This window comes from Capricornis sumatraensis, chromosome 9 (genome assembly GCF_032405125.1).
Source record: "Capricornis sumatraensis isolate serow.1 chromosome 9, serow.2, whole genome shotgun sequence".
Taxonomy (NCBI): Eukaryota; Metazoa; Chordata; class Mammalia; order Artiodactyla; family Bovidae; genus Capricornis; species Capricornis sumatraensis.
In genome coordinates, this window is record NC_091077.1 from 101,720,658 (window position 1) to 101,741,559 (window position 20,902).

Here is a 20,902-nt window from a genome sequence, read left to right on the forward strand (position 1 = left end):
AAACTATCTGGCACTGGCGTATTTAAGCTTGTTTTATAAACACAAGTAAACCAAGCAAAAAAGTCAAGTAACTCTTAGCAGCAAAGCTGTTGGATAAATGGCATTTTAAATCGTTTTTACCCCGTTGATGGAGATGACTTCAGTTCACTGGTATCTGAAAGCAGTAATAAATATTTATAAGGTACTCTACCGAGGTGTTCAAAACATCATACTGCTCCAAATAGAGTGTAATTTCAGGCTAGAGTAAAATGGGCAGGATAAAAAGTAAACAAAAATAAGCTTCAGACTGGATCACTTGTCTAGTTCTCTGTTCTAAAATAGATATGAGTACTATTTTCCATTTCTACTGCTGGGTCTAACTTCCACATTACTAAAAATGAAACTACTTCCCGAATTAAGTGGTTAGGAGAATGTTCTTAATCCATCAGGGATAAGACAAGGAGTTCCCATGAGCCCAGGAGTGAAAAGTCAGGACATTTTTTCATTCTTTCTGCTGTAATTTGTCTCTTATCAGACTTCCTTAGAAAAATGTTCAGTTCAGTTCAGTTGCTCAGTCGTGTCCGACTCTCTGCGACCCCATGGCCTGCAGCATGCCAGGCCTCCCTGTCCATCACCAGCTCCCGGAGTTTACTCAAACTCATATCCGTTGAGTCGGTGATGCCATCTAACCATCTTATCCTCTGTCGTCTCCTTCTCCTCCTGCCCTCAATCTTTCCCAGCATCAGGGTCAAAAATTTATCCATTAGCAAAAACGTAAGATCTGTTTAAAAACTCCATAGCCACTCCACTATTCTGTAGAGCATCATTATAATGGGGATTTTGAAAAGGAGAAATATTTTTTGTCCAATGTATGATGTTATCTGCTTAGCAGTAAGAGACATGCATTCTTAAAGGAATAAAGACAAGTTACAACTGCTACTTCCACCAATGAGTACAATTCTATTAATATGTGGGTATCCTTTAGTGAAAACAGTATTTGCCTGGTACGCCAATCAACATTACCAAGATTTTTACTTTATAGTTGAAAAAACTTTTCCCATATAAAAGAATTCAAGCTGCTGATGACCTGTTTTTCTCATGCCATCTCATTATTCACGTAACTTTCCTTGTGACCATTTCTACGTTGGGCAAATAAATGGAATTACTTGAAAACTCTGTTGCATATAATATAAATTGCACACCACCTTTCAGAAGCTGTTTTGAATTCTACCCAAGTGTCTGGGGAAGAAAAAGCACAAGGTGTAGTGTAGGAAAAAAAATCCTTTTCAGTGCTGTTTATTTTCACAAGTAACTCCTTTACAGTTCTCTCCTGCCTGAAGAGATTGTCTTTAAAGATGCAGGCTCTTAGCAACATTATTATTCCGGTCTCCTCAAAGCATATGGTGCCTCTGGGCCTCTCTTCGCCCCTGGGGTGTCCAAGCTCCCAAGCGCTTGGTCCCCTTACTGCGCACCCCTCTCATCTGCACTGACTTCAGCCCTCCCTTTCCAACCGCTTTGCAAGTACTTCTGGTTTGCCTCAAGACGCAGATCTTTCACATCTGAAGACAGATGCTCCTAATTTTGCCCTTTGGATTACTTTGTCCTAGATACTTTTTCTGCTAAGAGAAAACTGGCTGTTTTAAGCCCAACACATACATTTTACTTATCACCCCCAGCTTGTGAGCATCAGTTCAGTTCAGTTCAGTTCAGTTGCTCAGCTGTGTCTGACTCTTTGCGACCCCATGGACTGCAGGACGCCGGGCCTCCCTGGCCATCACGAACTCCTGGAGTTTACTCAAACTCATGTCCATTGAGTCGATGATGCCATCCAATCATCTCATCCTCTTGTGAGCGTGAGCCTGCACAAATACACTGACATGTGTACACACGTACACATTTGGAACCTAGTAACTGGTTGTCATCCCTAATTAAATTTCATTGTGGAAATTTTATTGTGAATAATTAATAGATTTGTTTCATAGTACAGTCTCACCTAGCATTTTGCTATACACGCATTAGCAACACAGTTCTAGGACTAGCTGTCTACTGTTTATAAGATTTTAATTGAATTTATTTGGCTTATTAAAACTTATACTTTCTCCTTCCATCTCATGGTCTCACCCTCTGTTGCTTCATTCTCTTCTATCTTAATCCATATCCCTAACCTTATTTTTGAAAGTTACTTAATCATTATTCCAATCAAATAAAAAATTAAAAATACAAAGGCTGGTAATATTAGACAAGTAATAAGAATAGACATTAGACTAGATATGTAACTTTAAATCTTAAGATAAAATTTACTGGATGTGTACATGTGTATATGTTAAGTTTCTGTGTGTGTATATATATATATATAACATATTACATATGTATACAAATATATGTGACCCCAAGTTGTAAGATTAAAAAGATTAAATACATTTAAATTATAAAAATTAAGCCTTCCAAATATGGCAACTTTGTAAAAGGCTTTTGTATTTTTTGTTTCTACACTACTAATTTTAAACAGAGAAAGATGACTAAAATTTGGCTTTTTCCATTTTTCAGAAAACATTTATCAAAACATATTTTAAAAAACCACACATGACACATGAAACAGAAAATAAACAAATATTTTAATGTATTGTTACCTTCCTTTCATTAGGACACAATCACGGTACTTGAGTCTCTAATATTTCTTTGCTAGTCCTTTTATTTATGTGTAACTATCTACCTCTCAGAGGTTAGCAATTTAAGAATAATTATTAAAACAATAATTTACTTAGATATTGATTCTCCCTGAGTATAGGATTAAAAATCAAAAGCTAAACATAAATTTTATTGATATTTTATATTTTACTTGGCTACCCTAACATTATGAAAATCTAGAATTTTATGATGTAATCTTAGAATCTATAAGTATTAAAAGTACATTTGGGATAAAATGGAACTTGGAGTCATTATATTTTATAATAATGAAGGCACACCATTTTCTATATACTTATGTAGTTCAAATCTTATTATGTATCTAAATGTCTTATATAAGTTTGAATTTTGTCTAAAGTCCTAATATCAATATCTTTATCAATTACTAAGAAAATCATTGTTCATTAGTAAAATGAAGTTTTGTTTAGAAAAGTTAACTTATTTAAATGAACTTTAGTGCCTAAAATTTTAATTAACAGTATTTGGGAAATAAATTTAGTCTTATCATTCTCTGTTTTATTACATATTTATTTTCAGTAATAGTTTTTACTTCCTATTAGAGTGAGAATACTGCACTGTGCAGTACAGACTGTTGTATCAATAATTAAGTTACTTAATTGTAATTATAATTAATTGTATTAACAATAATTAATTGTATTAACAATTATAACTAGTAATTGTGTAACTGTCATCAATTAATCAATTCACTTTTAATGGATAAATTAATTAAGTTCACCTTTTAGGATTTCCTTATCTATAAAAAAAGGGCAGTGAACTACATACATGTATTATTTTTAAGTTCTCTTCCAGTTCTACAATAGTAAAGAGTCAAATTATATAAATTTATACATTTATAAAAGACCCTTTGAAACAATTTCAAAATAACCTTGTGAAATATAACAGTTCTATGTTACAAAATTGTGAACTACTACAATTTACTTTCTCTAAAATTGTACTGATTCAGTTCTAAAATATAGTTATTGTATAAATGCTTCTTAGAATATTGAAATAAGGCTAAAATCAAGATGCTGTATTTGAGTTTAATAAATATTATTAGTAATTATTACATAATTTTCTCCTAGTGAAGATACATTCCCTTATCACAAAATGACATAAGCCATTTTATTTAATAAGTAAATCTATCTGAGATTTTATTTAATATCTGACTTTGGAAAGAATTCCTTTCAAATATGTTTAATTTTAGGGAAAAAAGAAGAGACTTCAAATTTGTCTTAAAAAACAACTTTGAGTATAGTTAACAAATAGATATACTAATTAATTTTATGTTTAAGAAGGGGATCCCAGACGCAATGGTATTCTCTCACTTAAATTCTCCTTCCCTGAAGGTGTGGTATACTGATCACTAATAGAGTTGTTAAAATAGGAAATTCTTACCACTGATCAAAATAGATTAGTAGCAACACTATAACAGTGTCACTGACAGAATAATAGAACCAGGAGAAAAAAGTGGATCACAATGGTAAATTGAGCAAAAATCAACCAACGACAACCAAAAGGACCTTCATAATAATGAAAATATTTAAAAAATTAAGCTTAAAATTCATTACAAATATTTTGTCTCATTTTTCACAAAAGAACTTTAGTGAATGGTGAATGCTTATAAGAGGCAATGAAATTTAGGTTTATTTACATTTTAGAATCTACTTCTTTACAACATGATTTCTCTTATTAGAGATACAGTTTTGTGAGATAAAACTGTTGAGCACAACCCCCTCAAAAAAGTTCAGAGAATGCTGACTCAGATTTAACAAAAGCTGACATTCTAAAGAGCATTAAACATTTCTAATCTCACTTGAGGAATAAGTAGGATTAGAAATCAATTAGACATAGTCAAAGTTTAGTTATTTGATTTAGAGATTGGGGTTCATTCCAATCCAGTGTTTGATTAACTGATGTGCAATAGCTCGGCTCGGTGGAACAAAGAATGCCTGCTGCTTGCCTTTGGTCAGAACATCCACAACCTAAAATACACCACAGTAAAACGTATTAGGATTTCAAAACTATCATACTTAAATATTATTTCTATTTTTAAAACGATTTAAAATGTAATGACTTTCACAGTGAATAACAAAAGGAGAAAGCAATAACAACCATTTTCAACATGCAAAATTCAGTACAGTGTTTTTAGCTGCTTCATTGAAATAGTGATTCAATTTTAAAAATATTTCAGAAAGGCATTTTTCCTGATGAAAATAAGGTCATGAAAGAACAAAGTATATGCTACACATATATTTTCAAAGTGAAAATGAACTTTTAGAAAAAATTTCCTTTTATCAAATTCTGAAAAAAATCTAATTTCTACTTTTAGAGGTTGAGCATAAAATAAAATTAATTTTGTGAAGGCAAAGTGATAAAGGATTTCAGGTTATTACTACTGTAGTGTACCCCTGTCTTCTATATACAGACACTGAGTTAGACAAGACACAGACAAGTAATTTATCTTTCACTGTACTACTTAAGGATGAGTTTTAAGAAGTTCTGAGTGTATCTTTGTTAAACAGTTTTGTCAGTCTGGTCAAGTGCATTTAAAATGATCAAGAATTTTTCTAAACTTTTATGCAGTTTTACTGATATTTTTGTTACTTGTTTCAATACTATAAACTATGTCTAATAATAATATTCCTGCTTCTCATCTGAAATAATGACCACGCATTTTAAGGCCACTGAAAGGATCACTAATCTCAGGGAACAGGATCTGAAATAAGAAAATGGCACAGACTCATCATTACTAGAAGTATGTCACAGCAGGAGTAACATAGAGCACATCAATTATGTTGTAATCCATGAATGATGAGGGGGCCATAGCCATTCATTCAACTTGTTGAAAACATGTATCCTTGCTACATGCCCAAACCAATACAGTCAGAGAACAATCAATAGGAGAAGGAAATTAAATTGAACTTTACCTGTTCTCTAGTGAACCAGCGGGCATCCTCTATTTCATTCTTGTCAACTTTAATTTCTGTAGACACTGCCACAGCTAAGCAACCAATCATTAAGGAGGAGGGCATTGGCCACGGTTGACAAGAGACATACTGAACATGGCCAACTTTGACTCCACTTTCCTCTTCTACTTCTCTCCGAACAGCATCTTCTATTGTCTCCCCTAATCAAACGGGGCAAAAGAACAAGTAGCTGATGAACATGCCCTGGACATTTTGTGCTCCAAATGGTTCAAACCTTTGAAAATCACTTTGGACAGAAACCCAGTTCATAGAATCAGAAAGCAGAAGCCTAAAAGTAGATTGGAATTCAAGAAACATTATTTTTTTAAATATACGACTACATACAGAAGGAAAATGCCAGGAAACTTTTCATTTCTTAAAGGCCTAAATTTGTTATATTTAAAAAATTGTAACAGCTACAAATATCCAGTACCTACTTACTATTGGCTAAACACTATGTAAACATTTTATGTATTATCTTGTTTATGTGGCTAACCTTTTCCTCACTAAAATCTTGAAACATTTTTCTTATGTTGTCAAACAAGTATTACAGATAACAGTTTTTCAAAGAGTTAAAAACCAAATAACACTAAAAGTTTAAAAACAGCATAAAATGAAACTCATTTTCTCTTTCCAAATAATTATTCTCTAGATAATTACTGACCCAGCTATGGTAAAATAAAGTGATGCCTATAAATGAATTTATATTTCTGATTTATTGAAATTGAGAATTAGAATAAACGGAATAATTTGTAAGTTAAGGTTATCTGAAAGTTTAGAAATATTCTGTTATTTAAATATAGCTTTCTATTTCAAATAGATTAGTAAATTTCCTATATAAAGTTAATTTATATTTATAAAAAATATTGAAAAGATAACTCTTACACTAGCATATCTGCAAGATCAAACCTAAATAAATATTAGCATGCAGTACATATTAAAAAACCCCTAAAATCAATAAGAAAAAAAGATTAAACAACCGAAACAAAAACAGACAAAGAATATAAAATATAAAATTCAAGGAGAAAGAAACTGCATGCCTAACATACATCTGAAAAAGATGCTTCATCAGCAGGGAAATAAAAGTTAAAAGTACAGTGACATACCACTTCATATCCATCAGAACAGCAAATAAAAATCCTGATATTCCTGACTCTGTAAAGATGAGGACTAACAGACTTTTTATGTACTTCCAGAGGCAGTGTAAACTGGCAGGGATTTTTCAGAAAATAACTTGGCAATATGTGGAAATGATTAAGATGCTCATGGTCTATGAGCTAGCAGCCCTACTCTCGGATATACACCGTATGAAGGCCAAATGTACACAAGGATTCACTGCAGTGTTGCTGTTAATGGTAAAAGCTTGTAGCAGAATGGATAAATGAATTGTGGACTATTCATAAATGGGAGGCTACATAGCAGTTGAAAAAGTGACCTAGAGCTACTAGAGCAAGCATAGTAATTAGGAGCATGGACCTAGAGCCACACTGCCCAGGTCGGAATGCCTGTCCTATCACTCACTAGCTCTTTGTTCCTGGGCAAGTTATTCAGTCACTATGGTGAAATAGTATCTACTATGTAAAGTTGTATGAGGATGATATGATTTAATATACAGAAAGCCTTCGGAAAAGTTCATATGTTTAGTACTATTATTATCTATCAGTGTAGATTGATACTGGAAATTGAGATTAAACATGTGCTAATTAGATATATTCATTTATTCCACAAATGTTTATTGAATATTTATTGAACTTCTACAACATAGGAGGCATATGCTCCAAGGGTTTGGGATAGAGCATAAATAAAACAAAGTCCTTGCCTTTATGGAACTTACTTTCTTGTACTAGCAAATAATAAATCAATAAAAAGAAAGGTAGACAAGTAAATATATACTTACACATATACCCTGTTAGGTGCTATGAGTGCTCTAGGGAAAAGCCAGACTGGATAACAGGGACTGTGAATGTAGGATACGGGGTTAACTAATTTACTTGGTGCCATCTGGGAAAGTCTCTCTGAAAAGGTGACAACTGAGTCTAGTACAGAAGGAAGTGATGCCTTGGGTAAGAGCAATATACGAAAAAGCAAAGAATTTTTAAAACAGATGAAATTATTCCTCTAGTGACAACAAAAATTATATTATTTAAAACACAGAAAATATTTTAAAATACCCCAGTTTTAACATGATAGTTCATCAGAGATTACTTTCAAATGCTGTCCAAAATTTTTATTTAGAAATCATACGTTAAATGGCAATTACTATAAAAATTATACAGAAAAGGCGCACCAGGTTCAATAAATCCAGCGAGGCAAGTAAACATGCCTGGAGGAAATCTCTTCTGCCTGCCTAAAAGACATTTGGTCCCATCGGGATGAATAACTTGCATGATTACCACCGGATCTGTTTAAAAAAATCAGATGTATGAATGATAGGAAAAAACAATTTAGACTCACTGTGTAAAGTCACTAATAGGATAATACAAATGTGTACCTCCTGTAAGAACAAGACTCTTTTCTAGTTACAACAGGTTGTTTCTATCTGCCTAAAGACAGAGTATTTCAGGGAAATTGCATAGAATACTGTCAGGAAGCTAAAGAAAGGCCATTTTTGTCTTCTTTCTCATATCAATAGCATAAAAAAAGCATAAGATAAAAATAAAAAATAAACATTAAAAAAATAAGCCTAGCATACTGTAAGTACACAATAAATGTTGATTTATTGTAAGTATTGTATACTTACAGTATGCTAGGCTTATTTTTCTAATTAGAAAGAAGTTTAACTAATACCTAGTATGGAGAAAATTCAAATTCTACCATAGTAAATGTTTCCTTCCATCCCAATCCTTATTGTTGTTTGTTGTTCAGTCACTAAGTTGTGTCTGACTCTTTGTGACCCCATGGACTGCAGCATGCCAGGCTTCCCTGTCCTTCACTATCTCTCAGAGTTTGTTCAAACTCATGGCCACTGAGTTGGTGATGCTATCCAACCATCTCATTCTGTCACCCCTTTCTTGTCCTTAACAAAGTGTTTTTTAAAAGCTAATATGACTTGATGGTTAAGTTTAAGCCATTAAAATATTAATTTATTTAAATAATATTCACTGCATTAGTGCCTTTTGGAACGATTCGAGAGGTCACTAATTCAGTGAGTTCACCTCACTAGATTATGACTGAGGATCGGTAATCAAATGTGAAATGCTCTAAGCAGCAAACACCCGTCACTAGGCCATGCACTTTACTCCCAGAAGACCTCCTCAGGTGTGGCTGGGTCTGTCCCTTTTTGCGCAGTTTTAAAGAGCTGGTTTATCAGATTTCCAAGTCCACAGCCAATTCAAAGCAGCGATAGGGAGAGAGAAGGTGGAGGCAGACATCAGCAGTATGGAGAAGCTAGCTCCAGGCTGTTTTGGTGATGCCACAAGCAAGTACTGGACTGTGAGGGTGGTTTTTTTTTTTTCCCCTCTCTTCACTAAATGGACCCAGATGGTGGGCTTTTGAAATCCTGTACCTCAATGCATCAAATTCATGCTGATTAGCCCAACGTTAAGAGATGGTCAGTTATGTACAATGTCCTTTACTTAAAAGCCATCAAATTAGGTAATACTTTAATACTTAATACTGTATAGTAATACTTAATACTTTACCTAATACTATATAGTAATAAATACTTTAATAGTAATAATACTTTAATAGCCCACCAGGGGCTCAGACAGCAAAGAGTCTACCTGCAGTGTGGGAGACCTGGGTTCGATCCCTGTGTCCAGAAGATCCTCTGGAGAAGGAAATGGCAACCCACTCCAGTATTCTTGCCTAGAGAATCCCATGGTCATGGGATTGCAAAGAGTCAGACACAACTGAGCGACTTCATTTTCACTTTCTTTCACTTTAATACTTATACACTTAATGGTGAAATTAAACATGCTTTTAATAAAAAGGTAAAGCTCCTTAGCAACTCAAAATCTTGTCTTTCCAGAATGTCTTATTCCCTAAGGTTTCCAGATGGCCGAGGTTTCACTGTAAAAGAAAAGGCTTACCAACTCTTGGGTATGATGTATTGTGAACACCATGGAGACTAGGACAGTCTTCTTTTAAGCATACTCTTTTATAGCCGCCTTCTTCAATTTTAGTTGCATTTCCACAGGTTGGGCAGAACTTATACCGACTGTGCCAGGCGAGAACAGATCTTGCTTGAGCTACAACCCCTATGACAGGAGCAAAAGAAGCTTTAATTCAATGACAAATGGTAAACAAATTAATACATAAGGAAAGAACATTCTTAAGTCATAATAAAGACATGTACTATATTGTAGGTGTGTGATCAAAGGTTTTATTTTTCTATTTTTGTTATCTGTATATGTCTTTTTAATTAAAAGATTTAAATTCTACAGATGACAAATGAAAATTAGGTTCACCTTTAATTTGGACTAATGAAATAAAACTCTCATATAAGATGGATGTACTAATATCTATATACACTGTATTAGTTTAGGCTTTTACCATAGGTGATTTGCAAATTTTGGATATACATGACTCTAGTGTATACTGACTTTACAATAGTGAAGTTGCTCAGTCGTGTCCAACTCTTGGTGATCCCATAGACTGTAGCTTACCAGGCTCCTCCGTCCATGGGATTTTCCAGGCAACAATACTGGAGTGGGTTGCCATTTCCTTCTCCAGGGGATCTTCCTGACCCAGGGACTGAAATTGGGTCTCCCGCATCATAGGCACACTCTTTACAGTCTGAGCCACCAGGAAAGTCCAGGGAAGACTTTACAATAGTGACTTACATAAAAATATACTACAAAGACAGTTCCTAACTTAGATTTGGACCATAAACGAAATATTACTAGGAAACTGTAGGAATCCATCTCTACTTTCCTTGGTGCCTAAGACAGTACTGATGTGTGTCGCTGTGGAACATATTCTGTTTATAACTAGAAAGTACGTAGAATATTTTTTTTTGACAATTATTTAAGACCATTATTAACAGGTTTTTAAATATTGTGTTTACAACTCTTATGATTAACTTTGTTTATGACAAAAATGCCCAATGGAATAAATCTTAAGACTATGTACACCCTGTCTACAACCTCTACCCTAATACTTCAAAAAATAATTAGTATGGCCTGACCAAAAATAGTAGAATTGGGGCAATAAGAGTAGAAATGCTACATTTCAAATGCCTGACAAAACTTCTCTCCCCTAAAATAGATTATTTGGTCTAAAGATTTTGAAGTAAAATAACCATAAATAGCAATAATGTTTTAAACTGGGAAAAATGAATAAGCCATAAATTAAAACAAATGGAACAGTGACATTCAATGAACATAGGCAATATTAAATATCTGCCTGCTCTGTTACTCTGTAATATGTAACTTACCTCAAAGTACCCCCATTATTTTACTCTCATTACAATAAGAAAAGCTAACACTTATTGAGTACTTACTGTGTGTCAAGCACCCAGCAAAGACCTTCACATACATCATCTTATTTAATGTTTAGAGCGACACTATAATGTAGGTACCATTATTATCCTCATTTTTGGCAGAAGGAAACTGAGGCACACAAAGGTTATGGAACTATATAAGGTTACACAGCAGCTGAGTGAAAGAGCCTCAGTTTCCTTACTGTTTTTTAAGATCTTGTAATGACATGCTGCTGCTGCTGCTGCTGCTAAGTTGCTTCAGTCGTGTCTGACTCTGTGTGACTCTCTTTGAAGCTGTATACATATACAGCTTCAAAGAGAAGAAATTTTAAACTCATAGTGTTTTTTCCACAGATGTAGAGAATAAAACATAACACTCTCCATTTTGAGATGAGTGTCTAAGAGGTCTCTGGAAGAGCCTGCCAGGTTACCTAAGGGAAAGTGGACACTGACAAGTGACCCCTTCCTCCCCTCCCATGAACTCTTCAGTCTACTGTAGTACACCTTCTACTCCTTCTCTTCCATGGACACTCCTCTCGTCAAATTACCTACAGCTTCATGTTACCAAACCAAAGACTCTTAAAAAAATTCTTTATCTTCATCTTACTCAAACTCTCTGCAGCATTCAATATATTTGACTAGTAACTCCAAGAAACACTTTGCTCTCTTGGTTTCTATGAGCACAATCTCCTGTTCTTACTTGTAGCCATACTGTCAACATCATCTTTGATGGCTCCTCTCCTATCTGACCTCTAGAACTCAGGGGGATTCAGGCGATTCTCAGGTTCCCTTTCTTGCTTGCTCTCAACTTTTTATGCAACCTCAAAGTAGCCTGGGACTTAAACACCACCATTGTGTTGATGACTCTCATACAGGTATATTCTAGCTCTTTCCTCTTTGTTCCAGATTCTGTTTCCTGTCTCTAAAACTTAACATGCCCAAAGATAAAATCTTCATTTATTTGCTTCAAGTCTGTCCTGTTTCTCTTGCTCTACCCATGACTGTATTATTTTATCAATAAAGCTTATTAGTATCTACCAAATGATTAAAGTTTCAAACTTAGCAGTCCTTTTAATCTTTCACTTTGTTATATACTCCACACCTACTCCATTAACAAGTACTGCTGATTTTCTCTCCAAAATATACCTTGACTGTATCACTTTTCCTCCATCTCTCCTATTATCATCTTAACAACTCAGGCTGTAGTCTATGTTACCATCATCTCTCTCTCACTTGTAAGTCTCACCCTACTGTTCAAGCCCTATCAGTTCTACCTCTGTAATATCTCATAACTCTCCCTTTCTCTCTGCTCCACTAATCCAAGCCACTGCATTCTCTTACCTGGGCTACTGTAATCTTCAACCTCCTCTTAACGGGATTCCTGACTTCCACACTTAACTATCTACGGTTCATGAGCTACAAAGCAGCTAAAGTGATTTTTATTTTTTTTAACACAGGCCAGATTACAACATTTAAATGGAATTTAGGATAAAATCCCTCATTTCTGAGCATGATATATACAACCCCGTGTGAACTGGTATAACAAGCAACAGAAAACAAAGCAAAATAGTCAAGGTCTTTGCCAGCATGTTTAGTGTATAGCAGGCACTCAATAATCATTCACTGAACAATCAAATGAAACCAGTATGCATTAGGGTTAAAACTGCTGTTACCACCCAGAAGAGTAGTCCTCTAGGGTAAGAACATCAGGAAGTTTCTCCTGAAGACAGCCTGATTTTATTGCTTCCTAGAAAAAGTGTGCTTCCTAGAAATTGCAGATACATGCAATTCTAACCCAGTACCCCAAATCAGATTATTACCAATACAAGTAAACAAGTGTTCACTTCTTACCAGCTTCTTTTTCTTTCAATTGCAGAAGAGCTGGCATTGGTGGATGAAGAAAATAACAATTTTCATGCCTTTGCTTAAATTCTTCAGCAGCAACAGTATCTATACCTAAAGCAAACCATGCAACCAACCCATCGTCTTCTTCTTTTGAGACTTCCCCAGCATAATTAAAAAACTCTTTTTTCATTTCAAGTTCTACTCCAAGGAAAATCAAGGTGATCTTCTCAGGCTGAGCCAAATAATCCTTTATATCTGTGTAGTTCAGCTGACAAAGCCTGACTTCCGGCTGTTGAAAACTTTCTTTATTGCCACCTAGAGTAACCAAGGGATTTAAATCTGAGAAAAGGATATAAACTGTGGCTGGATGGCTTTCTTTTGCTAACAGCCAGTCAGAATTATTTCTTTTTTCACTTTTCCGGTCCAGTAGTGTCTTGCTAAAATAATTTTCACATTCTTCCACTTCATTGGTTAGGAACCAAGGCTTCTTCCCACCTTTAGCATTAGCTAATAAGTTAGCTATATGCTTATAACCCCAAAATTTAGCTATATCCAGTGCAGTCTGCCTTGATTTGTTGACAATGGATCTGTCACACCTGTGGATAGAAGCAAAAAATAAACTAGCAAACATTTTCTTCAGTATTTATTACAATAAAATTTTCTAGATATACATGATAGTCCCTCTATTTAATAATTACATAATTTCATTTTCTTTTAGAACATAATATATTAATGGAAAGGTTAAAAACCAATCATAAATGATTAAAAGTTAGAAACAGTGGATGTTTAAAATTTCTGGGAGATTATTTGTAAAATAAAAAGCATACATTTTATGTGCTGTAAGGAGATATTGAATTTTTACAAGAAGTTTTCAGTAGTCATCGTAGGCAGATTTACATTTTTTGTTTTGGAAAAAAATTAGATTAACTCATTAACTGCTTGGCTATTAAGTATGAAAAGTTAATTCCCCAATAAAAAAGTTAAGTTTTAAATTAGAAATTATGCTATTATATAACAAGACTGTTCAATGAGTTATTTACAAGCCCAATATTATGGCTATATGAAAAATTGAAAAGAAAATACATTATCCATAAATTAAACCAGACACTCTTCAGGTGGCACAGCCTAAAATGTTTACCCTTTCTCAAGTAGAAATTGGACAGCATCTGGGTGCCCATTCCTTGCAGCATACATTAAAGCAGTCCAGCCATTTTCAGAAGTTTCATTGAGAAGAGATGGAGAATGACTGAGTATTGCTGTTAACTTGCCAATATCTCCTTCTGCAGCTGAACAGTGAAACTGGGATATTATTTCTTGATTCAGACTTCTTTTTACAGAAGACATTTCTTCCTTAAAACAGGAAAATAGGAAAAAACTGATTTACAATTGCTTTCTTGTATCAGTGATTGAACATTATCAGAGTGTTGATATAATTAGAACACTAGTTATGGTTTCTAAAACGATTTACTCTTAAAAAGGTAACTGGCAAGTGTCATCACAGGATTCACTTAAAAACTGTTATCAGTTGAGAATTTTAAATGTAATTCAACATGAAGGATGTATAAAATAATGTATAAAGAACTTGGTGGAAAAGAGTTGAAGGGAGTGACATCAGTGGGAGGGAGGATAAGGTAAAAGATATGACAAACAGGAAAGTGCATTGGAGGCAAACCAGAGGGACTTCAATACAGATCAGGGCATGAGGGGAGTTAAGGCAGATAGAAATAAAGCAGGTGTTTTTAGCAGATGACAAGTAGTATTCTCTTAGACTAAAGGATACTAGAAATAGATCTGTCCTCTCAGGGAAATTATGATCCTATTCAAAGAACTAAGTTTCATGTGAAAAAATGTATTGCTTTACCTTTCACAGGGATTGATTAATCCATCAGGGATTGATTTTTGCTCATGGTGTGAGGTAAGGGTCATGATACATTTTTATCCCAATAGATAAAATCCATTTGAGTCAGGGTCATTCTCAAATTTATTGTCTTTGTCCCATTATATTGCAGTATTAGACTTGTCATAAATGAGATGACCATGTATTTTTGGATCTATTATTTGTTCCGTTGGTCATTTTGTCTACCCTTGAATCACAGAAGCTTTTAAAATCATTAACTTTGCTTTGTCACCCTGTTACTTCAGTAAGAAAGAACTGTTCTATGTGCTTGTGCATGTGTGCATGCCAAGTTGCTTGAGTCGTGTCCAACTCTGTTGGACCCCATGGTCTGACACCCACCAGGCTCCTCTGTCTATGGGATTGTCCAGGCAAGAATAATGGTGTGGGTTGCCATGCCCTTCTCCAGGGGATCTTCCTGACCCAGAGATTGAAACTAATTGTTCCATATCCTCTAATAAATGCTTCCTAATTGTGGGCTGAATGTGGTAGGGCACAATTACCACTGAGTTGTGGTAGGGCACAATTTTGGGGGAAATGGTTCATATTTCAGTTGTCTATAAACTCCTCAAAGTACTTTTTTTAAGGCATGATTTTTTTTTTCTGTGAAATTCTATTAAGAAAAGATTTGGGATTGTAACTAGGTTTCTACCTTCTGAGAATAACCTACTGAGGCTATAAAGAAAGGTTATATAATCCATAATTTTTGACAGCAGTTGTCTTTAAGGTTCTGACTGCAATTTTGTTTATCAATTGTCTATCAGTAGCAGCATGACAATATTTAAAGAAAAAAATGGGCTGGAGATTAACTTTCTTATTTTGTGTCTGTTCACCTTACCTGTTTATTATCTTTCTGCTACCTATAAATAGGCTAAAACTATTCACAGGAATAGAGACAAAATACTGAAATTCTGTACATAAATTAGGAGGGGTGACTTCTGGATTAGAAAACAATTCATTTCTTTTGATTTACCCTAGAATTTACTTCACCATTCTCTTCATATTAAGATTTCTAAATGCATTAAAAACATTATGAATAACAGAAGCTACTTTTCAGGATTTTATCTTGCATTTCAGGATTTATTTTTATTTTATTTTTATTTTGCTGTATACTGACTCATGTATGGCTTTCCCTTTGAAGTTGCCTTTTCCTTAAAATCATATCATCCAGGTTCTTCAGTTTGGTTTACTATAGGCAATATTTAAGTCATGGTCACTGCCTCACTTCCTCCACAGTCCACTCACTCCCGGTTGACTGCAAAAGTGGCCTCCAAAAATACAGTATCATTCACTACCCACAGTGCAATGTTTATGCATACGGTATTTTCAGGAGAAAAGAGTAGAAAATGTATACTTTCCCCCCTTACGCTTTCTCGCCAGAAAGGCCATCTAGAAACAGAACCATTACTCATTCCAGAAGAGCACACAAAGTCTAAAGTCCAGCTCTACTGTTCGATTTACTTTTTCATTTCTCCTCAGGTTCTTCTAAAGACAAGGTGTTTGAAGGCAGGATGAGGTGATTCAGTTAGCCTAATGCTGCCCTTGGCTTCCAAGAATATGGACGATCCTCAGAGACGGTTTTAAAGTATCTTGACTTTAAACGGTCTCACAACCTTGAACCAAACCAACACCCAGTTTTATGGGTGTGTGGACCAGGGCCCCTGACTGGTCCAAGGCCACATGGCTCAAGTGATAAGGCAGACCTCACAAACAACTTTGTCACTGCGGTCACCGACCCGAATTTCTGGGGCATTCCCGAGGGCCAGCTCACCTACCAAACGCCCCCCTCCCCGCCCCATGCACGGTCTCCCCAGCGTCTCCAAGTTCCTTGAACGTCTGTTTCCGTGCCAGGACTGTGAGAATTGTTCAAACATAGTGAAGTGAACCCATAGCGAATCCCCACCTCACAGACTGTGCTGGGTCAGCTGCGCGCCCAGCCCCCTCCCGGAAGCCTAGGCTCTTAAGTCCACACCTGCGTCCGCGCCCTAGCGCGAGGCTGCGCCACACCACCCAACAGCGCAGAGCCCGTCAGCGCGGAGACGGAAAGAGCACAGAGAACTGGTTACCAGCTCCAGAAGGGGCCCTGGGCCCGCCAACTCGTCGCTTCTGCTACTAACCCACAGGTGACCACAGTAAGGACACCGGGGTTTGTAGTCCAAGAGCCGGGGAAACCCCACACTCCGGGCCGGATGGAGCCTCGAGAACTTCCGGTGAAGGGCAGGTGTCCGCGCACGGCTTTATGGGAGTTGTAGTTCGAAGGTCACACACCGACGATGAGAGAAAGTGGAGCCGTTGGGAAGCCAGGGCTTGAAGTCCAGCGGTGAGGACAGGCTTCCTAGCGGTGAGTGAAGGTCTGTTTTGTTTTGTTTTGTTTTCCCCCGTGGGACCGAGGTGTCTAAAGCGACGAAAACCTGTAGGTCTGTGGGAAGTTTTGAGTTCTCCAGAATTTCACACCCAGCCCCCACAAGCTTCTTTCATGTATGTATAGTTCAGTGCGTTGGAGTGTTCAAAGCATTCTTTCGTGTTTAAACAAACTTGGAATATTGGCTGGACCAAGTCGTTCCAGTGTAGAACCTTAAACGAGTTGTTGGCCTCCGACTCTCAGTCTCCTCTTTTGAGAAACGGTCCCATGTATTGATGCCTACCTCATTCAGTACCCCTCTAAAAAGTTTACGTCAGTCGCCTACACCGCCTCCTTGGGTTGCTATGAAATTGAGGATAAAGTATGCAAAGACCTGAGGACAAGTGCGAGGTCTGCAGCTAGTACACGCAACACAATTATTATCGTTGCTGTTATTATTTAATTTGCTGTGTTGTCATGCTCCAAAACCTACTCAGGTCAAGTGATTTGTGATTTACAAAGCTCGGCATTGTTAGCCTTCTAATTCCCAGATTAGGTGTTTTTTTTTCTTTACTAAATTGCCCTCTTGGCATTCCGTAACAGATAAGGAGTCTCAAGGTAGACCCTTGCTTCCTGCCCCGATTGTAGGCATTGGAAGTTGCTTTACTCAGTGAAGTTTTTGCGTGCCCACCCACATTGTACTTTCATAACTACTTTTTTTTTTCTTCTAACTTTGTTCTATGTTTCTTTCTCTGAGCAGTTATCAGTCTTTAATGATTTTAATGATGAGGCAGGATATCAGAAATACTAAATTTAGTCAACTCACTTGGGATACCAAATCTCTGTATTCATACATATCTTAAGTAAGTTAACAAATGCACCTATATTAATCAACTAGTGTAAATAAGTGCTTTCCTGGTGGCCCAGATGGTGAAGAATCTGCCCGCATTGCAGGAGACACCAGTTGGGTCCCTGGGTCAGAAAGATCCCATGGAGAAGGGAATACCTACCCACAACAGTATTCTTGGGGCTTCCCTGGTGGCTCAGACCTTAAAGACTCTGCCTGCAGTGCCAAGAGACCAGGGTTCGATGTTTGGGTAAGGAAGATGCCCTGGTAATGAATACATAGTCTTCCAGTCCTTTGGATTCTTTTAAAATGAATTCCAGACATCATATTATTTTATTGATAAGTATTTAAGGTTAAGCTTTCTGGAATTATGAATATATCTAAATTATAAAAGGGCTTTTAAAAAGAACATTATTGCAAAATGATTAGTACTAAAATGTTAACAGTACTCTTGCCTGGAAAATCCCATGGACGGAGGAGCCTGGTGGGCTGCAGTCCATGGGGTAGCTAAGAGTTGGACACAACTGAGCGATTTCACTTTCATTTTTCACTTTTGTGCACTGGAGAAGGAAATGGCAACCCACTCCAGTGTTCTTGCCTGGAGAATCCCAGGGATGGGGGAGCCTGGTGTGCTGCTGTCTATGGGGTTGCACAGAGTCGGACACAGCTGAAGTGACTTAGCAGCAGCAGCAGAGGAACTAAAAAAAGCCTCTTGATGAAAGTGAAAGAGGAGAGTGAAAAAGTTGGCTTAAAGCTCAACATTCAGAAAACTAAGATCATGGCATTTGGTCCCATCACTTCATGGGAAATAGATGGGGAAACAGTGGAGACAGTGTCAGACTTTATTTTTCTGGGCTCCAGAATCACTGCAGATGGTGATTGCAGCTGTGAAATTGAAAGACGCTTACTCCTTGGAAGGAAAGTTATGACCAACCTGGATAGCATATTGAAAAGCAGAGACATTACTTTGCCAACAAAGGTCTGTCTCGTCAAGGCTATGGTTTTTCCAGTGGTCATGTATGGATGTGAGAGTTGGACTGTGAAGAAAGCTGAGCACTGAAGAATTGATGCTTTTGAACTGTGGTTTTGGAGAAGACTCTTGAGAGTGCCTTGGACTGCAAGGAGATCCAACCAGTCCATCCTAAAGGAGATCAGTCCTGGGTGTTCATTGGAAGGACTGATGCTAAAGCTGAAACTCCAATACTTTGGCCACCTCATGTGAAGAGTTGACTCATTGGAAAAGACTCTGATGCTGGGAGGGATTGAGGGCAGAAGAGAAGGGGACGACAGAGGATGAGATGGCTGGATGGCATCACCTACTCGATGGACATGGGTTTAGGTAGACTCCGGGAGTTGGAGATGGACAGAGAGGTCTGGTGTGCTGCGATTCATGGGGTCGCAAAGAGTCGGACACGACTGAGCAACTGAACTGAATAGAATATCATAAAGGAGACACTCAATGTCAAATTTAATTGTCTTAAATTTTATTCTATATTTTACAATTGATTTGCTGAAATCAAGACCTAAACAGTCTCCACATTAGGTTTCCCTTTAATTTTTTCATTGTCGACTATTTGTTAAAAAATAATGATTCTGTAGAAATTCACACATTCTGAATTTTGCAAATTGTATGTATACATATGATGTCCTCTCTCTCTCTCTCTTTTTTTTGTAAACTGATAGTTAAATCTACAGGGTTATTCAGATTGCAGGATTTTTGTTTTTTCTCTGGAAAAGACTTCATAGGTGTTATTGTTTACTTCCTGTTGCATAGCTTTAAGAAGCATTCACTATCTGGTTATCTTTCTGTCATGTTATGATTTGGTTTTTGGGTTCAGATGTTGTCAACTTGATAAAGTTTACAATAAACAACATAAATTTTCTTGTCATCTCTTCAGCTAATAGTTTTAGCAACTGCTGATGATTGCTGTCTATGTCCATTATTTCATTATTGTTGTTGTTCAGTCACTAAGTTGTGTCCAAGTCTTTGTGACCCCATGAACTGTAGCACACCAGCTTCCCTGTCTTTCACTATCTCCTGCGGTTTGTTTGAACTTACCTCCTTTGAATCAGTCATGCCATTCAACCATCTCATCCTCTATCACTCCTTCTCCTCTTGCCCTCAATCTTTCCCAGTTTCAGGGTATTTTCTAATGAGTCGGCTCTTTGCAGCAGGTGGCCAAAATATTGGAGCTTTAGCATCAGTCCTTCCAGTGAATATTCAGGGTTGATTTCCTTTAGGATTGATTAGGTTTGATCTCCTTGCTGTCCAAGGACTCTCAAGAGTCTTTTCCACCATCACAGTCCGAAAGCATATGTTCATTTCATTCAGTTCAGTTCAGTCGCTCAGTCGTGTCCGACTCATTTGGACCCCATGAACCACAGCAGGCCAGGCCTCCCTGTCCATCACCAACTCCCAGAGTTCACCCAAACTCATGTCCATTGAGTCAGTGATGCCATCCAACCATCTCATCCTCTGTCGTCCCCTTCTCCTCCTGCCCTCAATCTTTCCCAGCATCAGGGTCTTTTAAAATGAGTCAACTCTTTGCATTAGGTGGCCAAAGTATTGAGTTTCAGCTTCAACATCAGTCCTTCCAATGAACACCCAGGACTGATCTCCTTTAGGATGGACTGGTAGGATCTCCTTGCAGTCTAAGGGACTCTCAAGAGTCTTCTCCAACACCTTAGTTCAAAAGCATCAATTCTTCGGCCCTCAGCTTTCTTTATAGTCCAACTCTCACATCCATATGTGACTACTGGAAAAACTGTAGCCTTGACTAGACGGACCTTTGTTGAGTTACAAAATGGTAATATTCTAATTTGATCATTAATTCTTCATTTACTAACAGAAATTCTTTTATAATAATAATAATAAACTTTACATCATTAAATATTTGTACAGATTTTTTATAGGAAGAGTAAG

At 36.7% G+C, this 20,902-nt stretch overlaps 1 protein-coding gene across 4 annotated transcripts; it reads right to left on the reverse strand.

Moving 5' to 3' along the window:
- Positions 1-2,648: 2,648 nt before the first annotated feature.
- Positions 2,649-16,977, reverse strand: NUDT12 (nudix hydrolase 12). 4 transcript variants are annotated; one of them, XM_068980186.1, is made up of 7 exons: positions 16,858-16,977; positions 14,036-14,247; positions 12,904-13,493; positions 9,662-9,829; positions 7,918-8,031; positions 5,592-5,791; positions 2,649-4,646 (listed from the first exon to the last, which is right to left on the reverse strand). In XM_068980186.1, the coding sequence occupies exons 2-7, from the start codon at positions 14,239-14,241 to the stop codon at positions 4,536-4,538; spliced, it is 1,389 nt and encodes a 462-aa protein (XP_068836287.1). In that variant the 5' UTR covers positions 14,242-14,247; positions 16,858-16,977; the 3' UTR covers positions 2,649-4,535. The 4 variants fall into 4 exon arrangements, with proteins under 4 accessions (XP_068836287.1, XP_068836289.1, XP_068836288.1 ...); XM_068980188.1 differs by having other exon boundaries at positions 14,036-14,243; positions 16,764-16,973; XM_068980187.1 differs by having other exon boundaries at positions 16,764-16,973.
- Positions 16,978-20,902: the final 3,925 nt, after the last annotated feature.

Bases quoted from the DNA above. Each gene is read 5' to 3' on its own strand.
- NUDT12 (XM_068980186.1), bottom strand. From the start codon at position 14,241: ATGTCTTCTGTAAAAAGAAGTCTGAATCAAGAAATAATATCCCAGTTT. The intron at 13,494-14,035 runs GTAAACATTTTA...TTCTATCCACAG, and splicing joins CAATTTCTACTTGAGAAAGG to GTGTGACAGATCCATTGTCA. The intron at 9,830-12,903 runs GTAAGAAGTGAA...CTCCTGTCATAG, and splicing joins ATTGAAAGAAAAAGAAGCTG to GGGTTGTAGCTCAAGCAAGA.